This window comes from Artemia franciscana, chromosome 14 (genome assembly GCF_032884065.1).
Source record: "Artemia franciscana chromosome 14, ASM3288406v1, whole genome shotgun sequence".
Classification (NCBI taxonomy): Eukaryota; Metazoa; Arthropoda; class Branchiopoda; order Anostraca; family Artemiidae; genus Artemia; species Artemia franciscana.
In genome coordinates, this window is record NC_088876.1 from 8,208,297 (window position 1) to 8,222,794 (window position 14,498).

The 14,498-nt window shown below is 34.7% G+C and overlaps 1 protein-coding gene across 1 annotated transcript in view; it reads left to right on the forward strand.

Moving 5' to 3' along the window:
• The window catches only part of LOC136035277 (trithorax group protein osa-like), a gene marked incomplete in the record, with an annotated part of 231,052 nt that overhangs the window by 16,993 nt on the left and 199,561 nt on the right, over positions 1-14,498 (forward strand). Inside the window, 2 exon segments of the mRNA XM_065716958.1 lie at positions 2,397-2,452; positions 9,217-9,437. Coding sequence (XP_065573030.1) covers positions 2,397-2,452; positions 9,217-9,437 — 277 coding nt within the window.

The window sequence follows — 14,498 nt, forward strand, 5'->3', positions numbered from 1 at the left end:
CGGTGCACATATTTTGTTTTATTATGCACAATATTTTGTTTTCCGGTTCGAATGATGTGAAAATCAGAACCATTGCAATTTGTTTGAGGTAACCCCTGAAATTGATCTAGATTTACTATACTAACAGGGTTTAATTGGTGTAAGATAAATGAAATGACCCCGCCTGTAGAAAAGTTGTAGCTTACTCTTGGGTTATTGTGACTGAACAAGGTTGTCGCATTATTAGAATATAAATTTGTTTATGATAGAAATGATACTTGAAGGTTTTTTTTTTTAAATTTAGGACAGTTCCCGGGTTCATACCACTATATATTTTTCTGTTTTTTATGTCTCTTCTATTTTATTTTTTTCTAGCTTTTTCCTTCTTTTCTATGTTTTTTCTCTATTGCGAAATGGCTGAGCAGATTTAGCAAATATGAAGAAATCATGTAACAGTTCATTCTGTTATTTCTATGTAAATCTTGAAACATTATTTTTGGTAGAAATCTATTTTTTCAAAAGCTTGAAAATCAGGGAGCTACATTTTCAAAGGCTGTATTAAGATATTTCAAAATGACCGTTGAGTTATCAAGATGCATTCACTTGCGACTATGATCAGACGGAGTTGGATAAAAATACAAAATCAACATATTTTGTACAGTAATAAAGATCTTTGAATCTAGAGTGAGATGAAAGTTCAATTTGACCATAAAATGTTGTTTTGTCTCAAAAACAACATTTCAAACTCAATTGGACCGTCAATAAGAGCAATAAAAATTGAAATTTGTGTTAGTCATTAATACTTATGTAAGTTGTTGTAATTCTATAAGCTAGAAACACAGACAAGTTTAAATGGTGGTCACTTGAAGTTAGTATAATCGTCTTGTGGATGTTTAAAGTACAATATGCTACATTGTTAAGGAAAATAATTATTATGAAAAAATTAAAGTTCTGAAATTTGTTTAATCATGGCTTCAAATAGGGAAATTACCCCCTAGGTTTGTCGGACACGTTCACTTTCAGAAGAATTTGAAAAGTTATGGCATTTGAATTAACTTATTCATGTTTTAGACTTAGCGCGTCTTAAACGTATTCTGTTGTCTTGTGTCTTCAATTGTCTTGAGGATTTGTAAAGTACAATATGGGACGTTGTTCAAGAAAATTATTATTATGAAACAGAAAAAGTTCTAAAATTTGTTTAATCATGGCTTCAAACAGGGGAATTGACCCCTAGGTTGGTCTGACATATTCACTTTCAGAAGAATTTGAAAAGTTGTGGCATTTAAATAAACCTATTCATGGTTTAGACCTAGCGTGTCTTAAATAGAACTTACTCAGGTTTCCCCTTCTCTAAAAAAATTCTTTTAGCTTAATCCTCCCCTAAGGGTCAACCTTATAAGGGCCAGTGGTACAATTTTCAGATATTACCGAAATAAGAGCTTGTAAAAATAAGCAATCTTTTTACATTAATATCTGTTAGAATTGCCACATTACATATCGTGGAAGAGAGTAATTCCATCAGGAAAGTATACATCTTGAACCCCCATTCCATTGAACAAAAACATGTGACCTGTGCACACCAATGCCCAATATTTTTTCAGGGGTGTAGCTAGAATTTCTTCATGAGTAGTATTGATATTAGTTGGAAGGGAGTGGGACATATATTTGAAAAAGGTCTTTTCATAGTCATAATTACTCTGGTTTAAGTGAGAAGTGTGGCAAAATAATGTCTCTTGGAATGATCAGTCTTATACACACAAGAGGATTTCCACAGAAACTTGGAACAGCTTCAGAATGAAAATACTCCACTTGGATGTTTGACCTGAAAGTATGACCTGTGTGCACCAAACTAATGTTTCTTTTCAGGTTGTATACTCGAAATTCTATTGTGGATGGGGAGGGGGTATATTTGTCGAACTTGTCTTTACATAGTGTATAAATGTACTGTTTTGTAAAGTCCATAATTAAATAAAGTCCATAATTTAATTAAAATAAAGTCCATAATTAATTAAAAGTCCATAATTTGTGAAGTCCATATAAAATCCCCCAAACTTGAGTTTCTTTTATACTTTTTCAAATCTTATTCGAAAATGGTAGAATAATTTCCCGATCTTGAATCTGGGAATATTTTACCAGCACTTTCAATTTCAGATAAAAATATATCCCAATATCATATCAATTTCTTGCTGTAAAAGCAGGATTTAAGGTGAATATTTGACACTCTAGAAAATTTATTAGCAAAGATTTTGTCATCAAATGTGTTTCTATGAATTGACAGAACATTCTTATTAAAAATTGTAACTCAGTGTGAAAATAAAAAAGTTGAATTTCAAAAATTTGAATTGTGAAATTCAAAAATAAACTTTGCTGCCATTTATTAAGTGTTTTTTTTTTGTTACTAATATTTAATTTTTTAGATCCATCCTTATGTAATGGAAATTCAAGATTTATCAGTCCATGGTGATAATCAATAGTGAGTACTATTATCTTTTTCTTTGTGTAGTTTTTGTAAAAATAGTATTCTTACACACAGAGTAATCGAGGAGAATCCTCTGTATCTAAATAGCCCACAGAGATGGAAAGCTTCTGCCCCTTCCTTATATTACCGAAAATACTTTAACAGAGTAAAATTTTTGAACACTAAAAATGTCTCTTTACCCACTAAGGAAACAATTTTTGTTGAAACTTAGCCCCCCCCCCTGGAAATACTTTTATGAGTTTTCGCTCCCCATGTAAAAATATATGTAGGCATCCTCGTTTTGCTTCACATATCCTACTCTATCAAATATTGATTGTTTTTAATGAGAGGCAGGGGTCCATTACTTATCAGTTCTTAATCTATATTTGTTTATCAATTGCTCCTGGAACACAAACTAGTTGTAATAACCTGGCGCCGAAATAAAATTTAGTTTGTCTGTAAATTGCTCCAAGGAGGATTCATACTTGTAATAATGTCCAATTTCGATTTTGCTAAAATTGTGTCAAAAGTAAGTTTTTGACGAAGGAGTAAACAGTTAAAATTCTAATATTGAGAGCAAAAATTATTATAATCAACCATGAATAAAAATAATCGAAAGTAAATAAAAAAACTATAATAGAAAACAAATATATAATAAAAAAATAACATATACAGTTATCTTGAGCATTGGACATTGAATGTCATAACTCTGTACCTCTATATGAAGATAACTCTATATGAAGAACTTTGTAATATCTAGATTGTACTAATTAATCCAGTATGCTCTTTATACATTTAAATTGTGATTACTTTCTGTTCGATTACTGTATACATTTTCTGATCAGTTCAATCTAATGGAGTCTATTGAATTTATTTTAATTAGATTTTATTTTATCTTGAGTAATTGCACCTACATATAATGTCATTCTGGCCTACTATTTTATTTCATGTAATAAATGTAATATAATAGTATATATAATATAATATAATACATATAATATAATAGTAAAACCTGCTTTTCCCAAAATATGCCTCATATTACCGTTTGAAACAGTGCTTTTAGATTTGTTTTTATTTGAAAAACAAAAATGTTATTTGTCTGTTGGATTTTTTCTTTTTGGTCTTTTTTTTCTTTTGTTGCCTTAACAGTTCCTTCGCAAAACAAAATCTATGAATATTGCTGTTTTCTTTGTTCTTTTTTTTTTACCCATTTTCATTTTTTTGAATTGTGCAATAAATTCCAGTCTTCTTTTATGCTTTGCATGCATAACACTTACACTCTGTACAAACTGTACAATTAGAACAATTGAAAATTATTGGTATTTTTTAAAATACCAATAAAAACTGGATTATCCGAAACATACGCTTATATGCGTTATTAACCTATAAACCTATTGTATATATATATTTGGTTTGGGCGACTATGGTCTGTTTGCTGTGTACCTTGAACATCGCATTAAACATTGTAAGTTTATTAACTCAATTGACGATATAAAGGCACGCACTTGTAAATGAACTTATTTTATGAGGAGAACTGACTAATCCAAAAAGTATCCACTGAAAGAGGCGAATTATATGAAAAATGTATCAGCATAAAAAGAAATAGAGATACTGGGGCAAGAATGACTCCCCCCCCTCTCCTGCATATGTACGCGACATAGTAAAAAAAATTATCGAAAAAATAACCTAATGACTGGAACATAATTATTAAAAGGTCTAAAGCTGAACTACGATACCATAGCAAGACCAAAGAAGAAATCTTGAAAAAAAACGGGCCAATGGCCGTAGGAAGAAAAAGACGATTTGTTTTAATTTAAAATCATTGTGGTTTTCGCTAGATTTCTTCTTTTTTTCTTTTTTTACATTTTGGGGTTTAGATTCTTTATTTCTCAACGCTGAGAAAGCCTTGGTGTGTACAGGCAAGATACTCATGGGATTGTCCGTCTTTGTCTTCCTACTGGCAATATACCCTTTGCTTTCCAGGACTTTCTTGTATGTTTTTCTTTCAATAAATATTTATACTTATTTTTAGCCTGGGTATTTTTTTCGCTTATTATAATTTTTCTTTATGTTTATTACTTTTTTTTTTATATATATATGTCCACTTATGAATGAAGAGTTCGTTATACCGCACCTGCTATATAGCCAAATAATTTTGTTGAAGTAGGCCCTTGGCCTATGTACGAACCTCGCCCTGATTTGATATCAAAATTAATTTTGGCATACAATGGAGGAGGAAGTACCCTGCTAGTGCAGGTGACTGGTTTTAATAACAGTTTAAAAAAAAAAAAACTGTTCTATTTTTACTCTCCTGTAAAATTTAACATAAAGTCTTTTTTGTTGCTACAGGCGACGAATCTTGAAGTTGTTTTCTTGAGAATTCAAAGTTGTTCTTAAGCATTCAATAAAAAGGTCAATCTTCTAAGAGTGACACTTATAGGGGGAGAGATATCATAAATGGCAGTCGTGGGAGAGATAAATTATGAATAGTACATTAAAAGTTCTTAAGTGTTACGAGTAATTGAAAGCATTTTTGTTGTCAGTTTAACAATGATTTTAGTTCAGAGATAACGAATTTCGGTACGATAAAAAAAAAATTATTTGGATAAAAGTAAACACAAGTTTTTTACTCACCAACTGGATCTGGTAGCTTTATTTAGTGAACGTGTCGCTGTAAAAAGCCTGAAGGGGGTTTGGTATTATTTTAACAATTTTTTGATCGGATGAAATTTTTTGATTTTTTCTGATCGACTTTTTGGTCGGATGAGATCAGGATGAAACTTGGTGGGAAGAATTAGTACACGTCCTAGATACGTTATTGACATAACCGGACCGGATCCGCTCTCTTTTGGGGAGTTGAGGGGAGTTTGCTAGTTTGAGCACTTCCAGATAAGCTAGGACGATGAAAGTTGGCAGGCGTATTAAAGACCAGACCAGATTAAATTAGAAATAGTCTCTTCCTCGATTCAACAATTTTAACATTTTTGGTATCAGTTTAACAATGATTTTAGTTCAGAGACAAGGAATTTCAATATGATAAAAAAATTATTTGGATAAAAGTAAACACAAGTTTTTTACTCACCAACTGATTTGGTTGCTTTATTTAGCGAATTTGTTGCTGTAAACAGCCCGAAAGGGGTGTGGGGTGTCTGCTCTAAAGTGCTTTAAGTCAGTAATTTTGATACCTTGCATTAGATGGAGAGAATATTCTTAGTAACTAATACGGCTTGTCGGTTTTGCACTTGCTCATTGAGGGGCTACTGGGGGTTGCTCCAACGTTTCCAGTAGCAGCCCCGTATAAAATTATGCTTATTTTTTGAATCTGGAAAAAATCAAAGTATTTATTTTTAGTAAATGTCTGTTAAAAGTTATAAGCACAATAAGCTGAATTTATCCCAATATTGGGTTAAGAATTCATTCAGTGTAAAAATGCTACTAAAAAATTGTAAATAGTCAGAAATTGCTTTTGTTTATAAATAAAGAAACCTTGTAGTTTTTAAAAAGTTCTCTTAAGCAAAACAATTCTTTTGTGTTTTATGTTCTAATTTATCAAACATTTTATGGGATTTATCATTTCGAATATTCAAGTCTCCTCCTACCCCAGTCCTTCAGTAGTAGTGCCTCCAATTCTTGACAAATTGTATTTATGTTGGCTCCCTCAATTATTAGTAAGCATAGAAAACAATATGTTCTTGGTCCAATACTCATTCGAAGAGTTTTTGGTTGATTATTATCTTATCCTCTACAGTGGTGGTTGTGGCCTCTTTGGGGCCTGGGGCAAAATCTTGAAGTTATAAGCACAATAAGCAGGAATTTATCCCAATATTGGGTTAAGTACTCATTCAGTATAAAAATGCTACTAAAAAATTGTAAATAGTCAGAAATTGCTTATGTTTATAAATAAAGAAACCTTGTAGTTTTTAAAACGTTCTTTTAAGCAAAACAATTCTTTTGTGTTTTAGGTTCTAATTTATCAAACATTTTATGGGATATATCATTTCGAATTTCCAAGTCTCCTCCTACCCTAGTCCTTCAGTAGTAGTGCCTCCAATTCTTGACAAATTGTATTTATGTTGGCTCCTTCAAAGATTAGTAAGCATTGAAAACAATATGTTCTTGGTCCAATACTCGTTCGGGATCCTTTGTCTGAGAGGACGCGGGTTCGAATCCCGGTGTACCCAATTCTTCAGTTTGGGACGGGGGTCAGTGGCGTGACTCTGTAAGCTTAGCCAGAGTCGACCCAGCTCTGAAATGGGTACCTGGAGAAATCTGGGGAAGGTAAACAGGAAGGGTGTGCGAAAGCACAGGATGGCCGGCCCCCAGCCCCCCCCCCATTGCACTTCCTGGCTGAAGGGCCAAGAAACGGAGATCAGCACCGCCGATACGGACTGTAAAGTCTAATGCCGTATCCTTTACTTTTTTTTTTTTTTTACCAATACTCGTTCGAAGAGTTTTTAGTTGGTTATTATCTTATCCTCTACAGTGGTGGTTCTGGCTTCTTTGGCGCCTGGGGCAAAATCTTGATTATCACCTCCCCTTGTCTCCCATAAAGTTTTCAGGCATATTTTTATCAAAATTTTTATTTATTAGCAAAATAATTTTGAATTAATTAATTAATAGGTATTTGTATGATATGCCCCCTGCAGCTCAAGAAGTGTATTTTGGAGCTGGCGTCAAATTTGCCGAAAAAAGTGGTTGAAATTTCACACAAAATAAGCTGAAACCACACGGCACCAGACAGCTTATGAATGTCTTTCTTTGAAGGTGTAGTTGTGTCTTTGGGATCAAACATATTTCTTATGTTAGAATTTCTACTGATGAATAATGTTCTCAAATTTTATTAATTAGTTTTGCTTATTTATTTGAAAGTTTTAACGTGACAACACTGACGAAAATGTCATAAAAACTTTGAAACAAACAAACGAAAAATGTTAGAAAATCTTTATTTTCAAGAATGATTAGAATTAGGGTTTGTCCAGGGGGAGGGGGCAATTTTTTTCTACTTTGATTTCCTAGGTGCTTTAATGACGAGGGAGCTGGAACGGTTGGGAATTTTTTCACTACCCAAACAGCTGTCCAGAACCTCATCAAAATGCCTTCAATTTCAAGATTGCCCGATATGATTGCATTGACTATATAACAAAATGAAAGCATGTTATTTTTCTCTATACTTTCTATTTTTTTACAGATATTTTGCCCCCCTCCCTTCTCACACAGAGACCTTTTCTGCAACATTTTTGGTACTTTTACTGTTTTAAATTTGCCGAAACATTACTTTAGGTCTCTAAAGAGACGATGTAAAGTACTTTGTTTCCTCAGTTTATCTACGTCTTTGTGAAAAAGCAATCGCATGTAGCGAAGACAAGGACACATTATCCAAATACTTTGAAATGAACTTCAAAGGAGATTTTTAAGATTTGACCAAAAAATGAAAACGGTAGTAACTATGAATGATGAAAAAGTAATAAATTTTAGTTTTAAAAATATACAATTTTAATTGTAGGAAAAGAATACGAAAAAGAAGAAAACTACTTTTTTTTATTGAATACCGACATTTACTTGAATTAGGTGCATACCTTTACACGTCCGCCCAGCATTGAGCAAAATTAGCCAAAAGCCAACACAAAATCCATGATATAGCTGAGGGCTAGCAAGTTCGGAATCAATAAGTGGAGATGAGGAATGGAAATATTGCACCCAAGATAATCTTCAAGATTATTTCTAAGTATACACGATAATTCTCGACAGAGGTGCATGTCCCTCCTAGATATTTTGCATCTTTAGATTTTGAAAAATGCTTATTTTCGCAATCAAAAATACCTTTTTTGGTATTTTCATTGAAGGAGATTGTAAACAACAAAATTGCCCTGACATCTCCTAATTTTTAAAAACTACATTTTCGAGAATTGGCAACCCCATGATCTTCCGTAAAATACGTTCTTTGTAACGCAAAACTCCAAGTATATTGAAAAAAAAGTTTGAATTGTCTTATGTTATCAATCAGACCTCATTAATAAGATACCATAAGGCTATGTAGATTCAAGTACTTGGAATAAAATATGTATTTTGTTGTCATAGCTAAAGGTCGCGTACGACATTTTTTACACTTCTGTGGTATATCAAAAAGCCATTACTTAGGTGTTCTCAAAGGGAGATGAGCTGGGCAATGTAGAGCAGGGGAATGAAAGTAGGATTAAGCATACATCGTCGTACTGATCTTCCCTTTCAGAACAGCTTAGAAAACGGTTTTGATCTCAGAAGTGTAAAAACCTCATATGCAACCTTTTGGAATGAGTGACGAATTATTTATTCTGCTTTACGTAGCCTCCTCTTTTAAAAGTTCTCAATTTGATTTATAACCTTAAAAATAATAATAATTGAAAAAGCTGGTAGCTGAAGTTGTGCTTTGATTTTATAAAGTAACCGCTGGAAAATTTTGTGTCAAAAGAGCTTTTAAAGTTCTAAGCTTAATTCGGGTGTTGATAACTATATAAGCTAAAGACGCATAATTAAGGCATGATTTAATATAGAAAAAATAAATTATCTTTTTTTGGGGGGGTAGGATGAGGAAATGGTGCATCTAAGTTTGGATGCCTCAGTTTATTGCACAGACACCAGAGGAAGACACGCACGCGGAAGTTGCGGTCCTTTTCTCTGGAATCTGAAGCATTATATGGTTCTAATTTCTTAGTTTTCCAATGTACCAAATATCTCCTAAATGATAGATTGTTGAAAATAAACACAAATGATTTGCTTATCGATTAAATTATTTTTTTTAGCTTGAAAGCTGAGCCGAAATTGGAAAACACTGACTATCCCCCGACAAACACATATCATAATCAGTTACCTCAGAATCTGTCATTAGATGGCAGGCTATCCAGCCTCCCCCCAAATCACTATAATCAAGATTCTATAGATCAAAGGCATTATGGATTAAATGGTACACGGCTAGACGATGGAAGATATGATCCGAGACTGCGTAATCCAAGAGATAGTTCAGGTATTTTTTGTTGTTGTTGTGAAGCTAAGTTGTGACAGAAAGCGATAAATTTTGTCAACTGACGTCGCTGTACGAATTCCAGCTTATTTGCCTGATTGAAGGCCAAGCTCTCTAATGTTTTCCTATAATATTTATTAAAAAGAAAAGCCCTTTGAAGACCTATTAAAGACAGAATATCAATAGCACAGTTTTAAAGACGCACTTGCAAAATCTTTCGGGCCATGCTATTACCTAATCCCATCCATTTTTCAGCTTTTAAAATACATCATTCCCATATTTTTTTAGATTTTCAATTTTAGATTTTTTAGATATTTTTTCACTTTTCTTCCTATTTTTTTTTTTACCATGACTCCTCTATAGAATTCATATTTAAGATGTAAGTAATGTATTAAACTCTCCGCAGTTTTTAAGAGAAATAGAAAGAACGTGTCCACGGTTAGAGGGTTTGTTTGAGGTCCTGTATACGGCCTTGTTTCAGTACCAATCCGCTTCAAGCCAGCGCATCTGCGGGTGGTCCTTTTACGTCTCGATCTGTTTTCACTCCTTCACCGATTATGCAAATATTTTATATTACCTTTTATTTTCGCTAATTTTTAGGTGATTTCAGCTAAGTTTTTGCCAAGTTTTTGCATTCATATCTATTCAAAGCTTGACTCATTATATAGATATAGATAGGGAGATATAGACAAGGGCGTATCCAGGATTTTGTTCGGGACCAGTTTTACAAAAAAAAAAAAAAAAAAAAAAAAAAAAAAAAAAAAAAAAATCTAAAGACCGACCTTGGAAACCGTTAATTTGTCCCTTTCGAACGAAGGCGCTCCCACTAGGCATACTGTTGTGGCTCTGCAAGTTTCCTGTTTTTCTGCTTCCTGTTTTTACGTGCAAAAATCTATTTACACATAATTTTGTTACGTTTGTTCGAGTTCGAAAAAAAATTTAGAAGGGAGGGAGGAGGTCCAACCGGGTACCCTCATGGATATAGGTGCAATACTCAAGTATAAGGTTTGCTTATCTTTAGTTAAATAAAAGAAAGTTTTTTCCACTGAATGTAAGGACCAACACAAACGAACAGAAATTTTTCTGTATATGAGGAGGTTACCCCCTCCTCAATACTTTTCTCTTTACGCTAAAGTTTTTTAGAACAAGATATTTTTTTCTAATTAAACGGCCCTTGTGTTTCAGGAGTCGTAAGAATTTGAACAAAAGTTCAAACTTTAGCGTAAGGAGCAAGGTACTGAGGAGGGGGGAACCCCACTCATATATGGGAAAAAAATTATTTGTTTTAAGTTTTAATGTCGCTCCGTACTTTCAGTTGAAAAAACTTACCCCCTCCCTCGGAAAATTTTCATTGGATAATTCTATCCTTGCTAAGAATCCCACCGGGAAATTTCTTGCTAATGATTTTACCTGAAAAATTCTCCTTGGCATAAAGGGTTTCCTTTCTTGGGGGGTTTCCAGAGAATCTCCCCCCACCCCTCCAGGCAATTCCAATCTCACTGAAAATTTCCTCGGAACATCCCCACATATGAAATTGAGTCGGCAAAGACGCATTAAGACAAATATAAGAGATTCCCCATAGGAATTGTGGCAAATTTCCTCAGTGTAAGATTTCCCATGGAAACCTCCCTCCCCACGGACAACTCTCACCATGGAAAATCTCTCGAGTACAAAATCCCCTCCCCCTTCAAATAGAAGAAATATACTTCCGTACACTTCCGAATAACAATTACTACACGTAAACGATGGACAAATTTCGTAACTTATAGGCCTTTTCCCGGGACTGTGGAGGGTCATGTTATGCCCAAAGGCATAGTTATTGAACCTTTCATCTATGTTGAATATAATGACTATCTCAAAATGAAATCAGACGACTTTGGGGAAAAAGGCATTGGTAGTGGGGCTAGTTGCCCTCCAATCTTTTCGGTCGCTTAGAAAGGGCACTAGAACTTTAGATTTCTGATCATATGAGCCTTCTCCCGACCTTCTACAATAAATGTATGATACGATCACCCCGGAAAATACAAAAAAAAAACAAACAAATGAACACGCATCCCTGATGTTTCTTCCGCATTCCTTTTAAGCACTCCGTGCTAAAGTCCCCGTTTTTATGGCAATTGGTATTAACCGGTTAATTCGGAAAAAATAGAAAAAATGAAGCATTTTTAACTTATGAGCGGGTGATGGGATCTTAATGAAATTTGATGTTTGGAATGATATTGTGTCTCAGAGCTCTTATTTTAAATCCCGACCGGATCTGATGACATTGGGGGGAGTTGGAAGGGGGAAACCTAAAATCTTGGAAAACACTTAGAGTGGAGGGATCGGGATGAAACTTGATGGGAAAAATAAGCACAAGTCCCAGATACATGATTGACATAATCGGAACGGATCCGCTCTCTTTGGGGTAGCTGGGGGGGGGGGTAATTCTGAAAAATTAGAAAAAACGATGTATTTTTAACTTACGAACGGGTGATCAGATCTCAATGAAATTTGATGCTTAGAAGGATATCGTTTCTTAGAGCTCTTATTTTAAATCCCGACCGGATCTGGTGACATTGCGGGGACTTGGGAGGGGGAAACCTAAAACTTGGAAAACACTTAGAGTGGAGGGATCGGGATGAAACTTGGTGGGAAAAATAAACACAAGTCCTAGATACATGATTGACATAAAAGGAACGAATCTGCTCTCTTTGGGGTGGTTGGGGGGGGGGGTTATTTCTGAAAAATTAGAAAAAATGAGGTATTTTTAACTTACGAACGGGTGATCGGATCTCAATTAAATTTGATATTTAGTAGGATATCGTGTCTCAGAGCTCTTATTTTAAATCCCGACCGGATCTGGTGACATTGGGGGGAATTGGGAGGGGGTAACCTAAACTTTGGAAAACACTTAGAGTGGAGGGATCGGGATGAAACTTGGTGGAAAGATAAGCAGAAGTCTTACATACGTGATTTACATAATTGGAACGGATCCGCTCTATTGGGGGGGGGGGCATATCTGAAAAATAAGAAAAAATTACGTATTTTTAACTTACGAAGGAATGATCGGATCTTCATGAAACTTCATATTTAGAAGATCCTCGTAACTCAGATCTATGATTTTAAATCTCAACCGGATCAAGCGTAATTTGGGGGGGGGGGCAGTTGGGGGGACCGGAAATCTTAGAAAATACTTAAAGCAGTGAGATCAGGATGAAACTGGATGGGAAGAATAAAAACCTGTCTAAGATCCGTGACTGACATAACCGGACCGGATCTGCTCTCTTTGGTGGAATTAGGGGGGGGGGTAATTTTGAAAATTGAGGTATTTGTAACTTATGAAAGGGTGACCAGATTTTAATGAAATTTGATATTTAGAAGGATCTTGTGCTTTAAAGTTCTAATTTTAAATTCCGACCAGATCCTGTGACATTGGGGGGAGTTGGAGGGGGAAACCAGAATTCTTGGAAAACGTGAAAATTGGGGTATTTTTATCTCATGAATAAATGATCGGATCTTAATGAAATTTGATTTTTAGAAGGAATCCATGTCTCAGAGCTCTTATTTCAAATCCCGACCAGATCTTTTGACATTGGAGGGGGAAATCTTGGAAAAACACTTGGAGTGGAGGAATCGGGATGAAGCTTGGTGGATAGAATAAACAAATGTCCTTGATACGTGATTCACAGAATCGTACTGGATTCGCTCTCTTTGGAGGAGTTGGGGGGAGGGGTTCAGTGATTTGGCGAGTTTGGTGCTTCTGGACGTGCTAGGACGATGAAAATTGGTAGGCGTGTCAGGGAGCTGCACAATTTGACTTGATAAAGTCGTTTTCCCAGATTCGACCATCTGGGGGGCTAAAGGAAGAGGAAAAATTAGAAAAAATTTGGTATTTATAACTTACGAGTGGGTGATCGGATCTTAATGAATTTTGATATTTAGAAGGACATCGTGACTCAGAGCTCTTATTTTAAATCCTGACCGGCATTAAGCCTCTTATTTTCCTTTTTAAATCAATCTGTTGATTCATATAATTTTGTTAGAGCTCATACCATATGATCTCTTGGCTCTTAGCTCTTCTCGCCTCGTCACAAGTGCCATATGAGCTCTTAGCTCTTGTTGTATATAGGAGCTTGAAACCTTTACAGTAGGGTCATCTGATAGTACGATTTTCTTGGGAAGTCTCTAAGACAGTGAAAGTTTTTGGGGGTGTTTCCCCCTCTTTTTTGAAAATCGGGCAAATTTTCTTACGCTCGTCAGTTCGTTACCAAATAGTAGAACAGAAACAGGGATGATAACATGAAAACGTTACTTCTTCACTATCGCAAAAGTGCTTTAAGAAAACGTGGCAAACCCTGTGCTGAAATCTTTTCACTGTAAAATTTTGGTCCTTCAGCAATGATATTGTGCACGATAATGTGATTTAACGTAAGTTTGTGCTCTGAAGTCCTCGCATCTACATAACAATGTTGAAATAAGAAAACGTGTCAAAACCCGTAATACCCATAACCTAAAACCCACAACTCATAAACGTAATCAAACATTTTGTTACCTCGAGCTGTTTGATTTATCGAAGGTTAGCACATACGAAGCAATATTTTGTCTATAGCAGCCAATCGTTTTGAGGGAGGATGGAAACAGCTCTCATATTGGCAGTTGAAAACTTAAGTTCCCTCGTTCACATTAAATCTGTCTTGTTACAGAGATCCTATCACACTAGTAGGTAAGCGTTGAAACACAATCCCATAGGACTTAACGTGATTAACCACATCATAATTAATAAATCATAATTTAATAATAAACATAATAAATCTTAATTTTAGTACTACTTTAAAGAGAGGAACAAGGCAGAATTTTAGGAATTTCAGTTCTGGTCTATATCAGCTAATTAAATTTTCTAATTAGGCTGTTGTCATCATGCTAATGATCAGCTCTTTATATCTTTTTTTTAGTTTGAAGTGATCGGTTTTTCTTTCTTGATACATAACATAATAACTTTGAAACATAGAGTCAAAGTCTAATTTCTAAGTTTCGTTACTTGAGTACTAACCTTACTTAATTTTGACTTACGGCACACAAGTC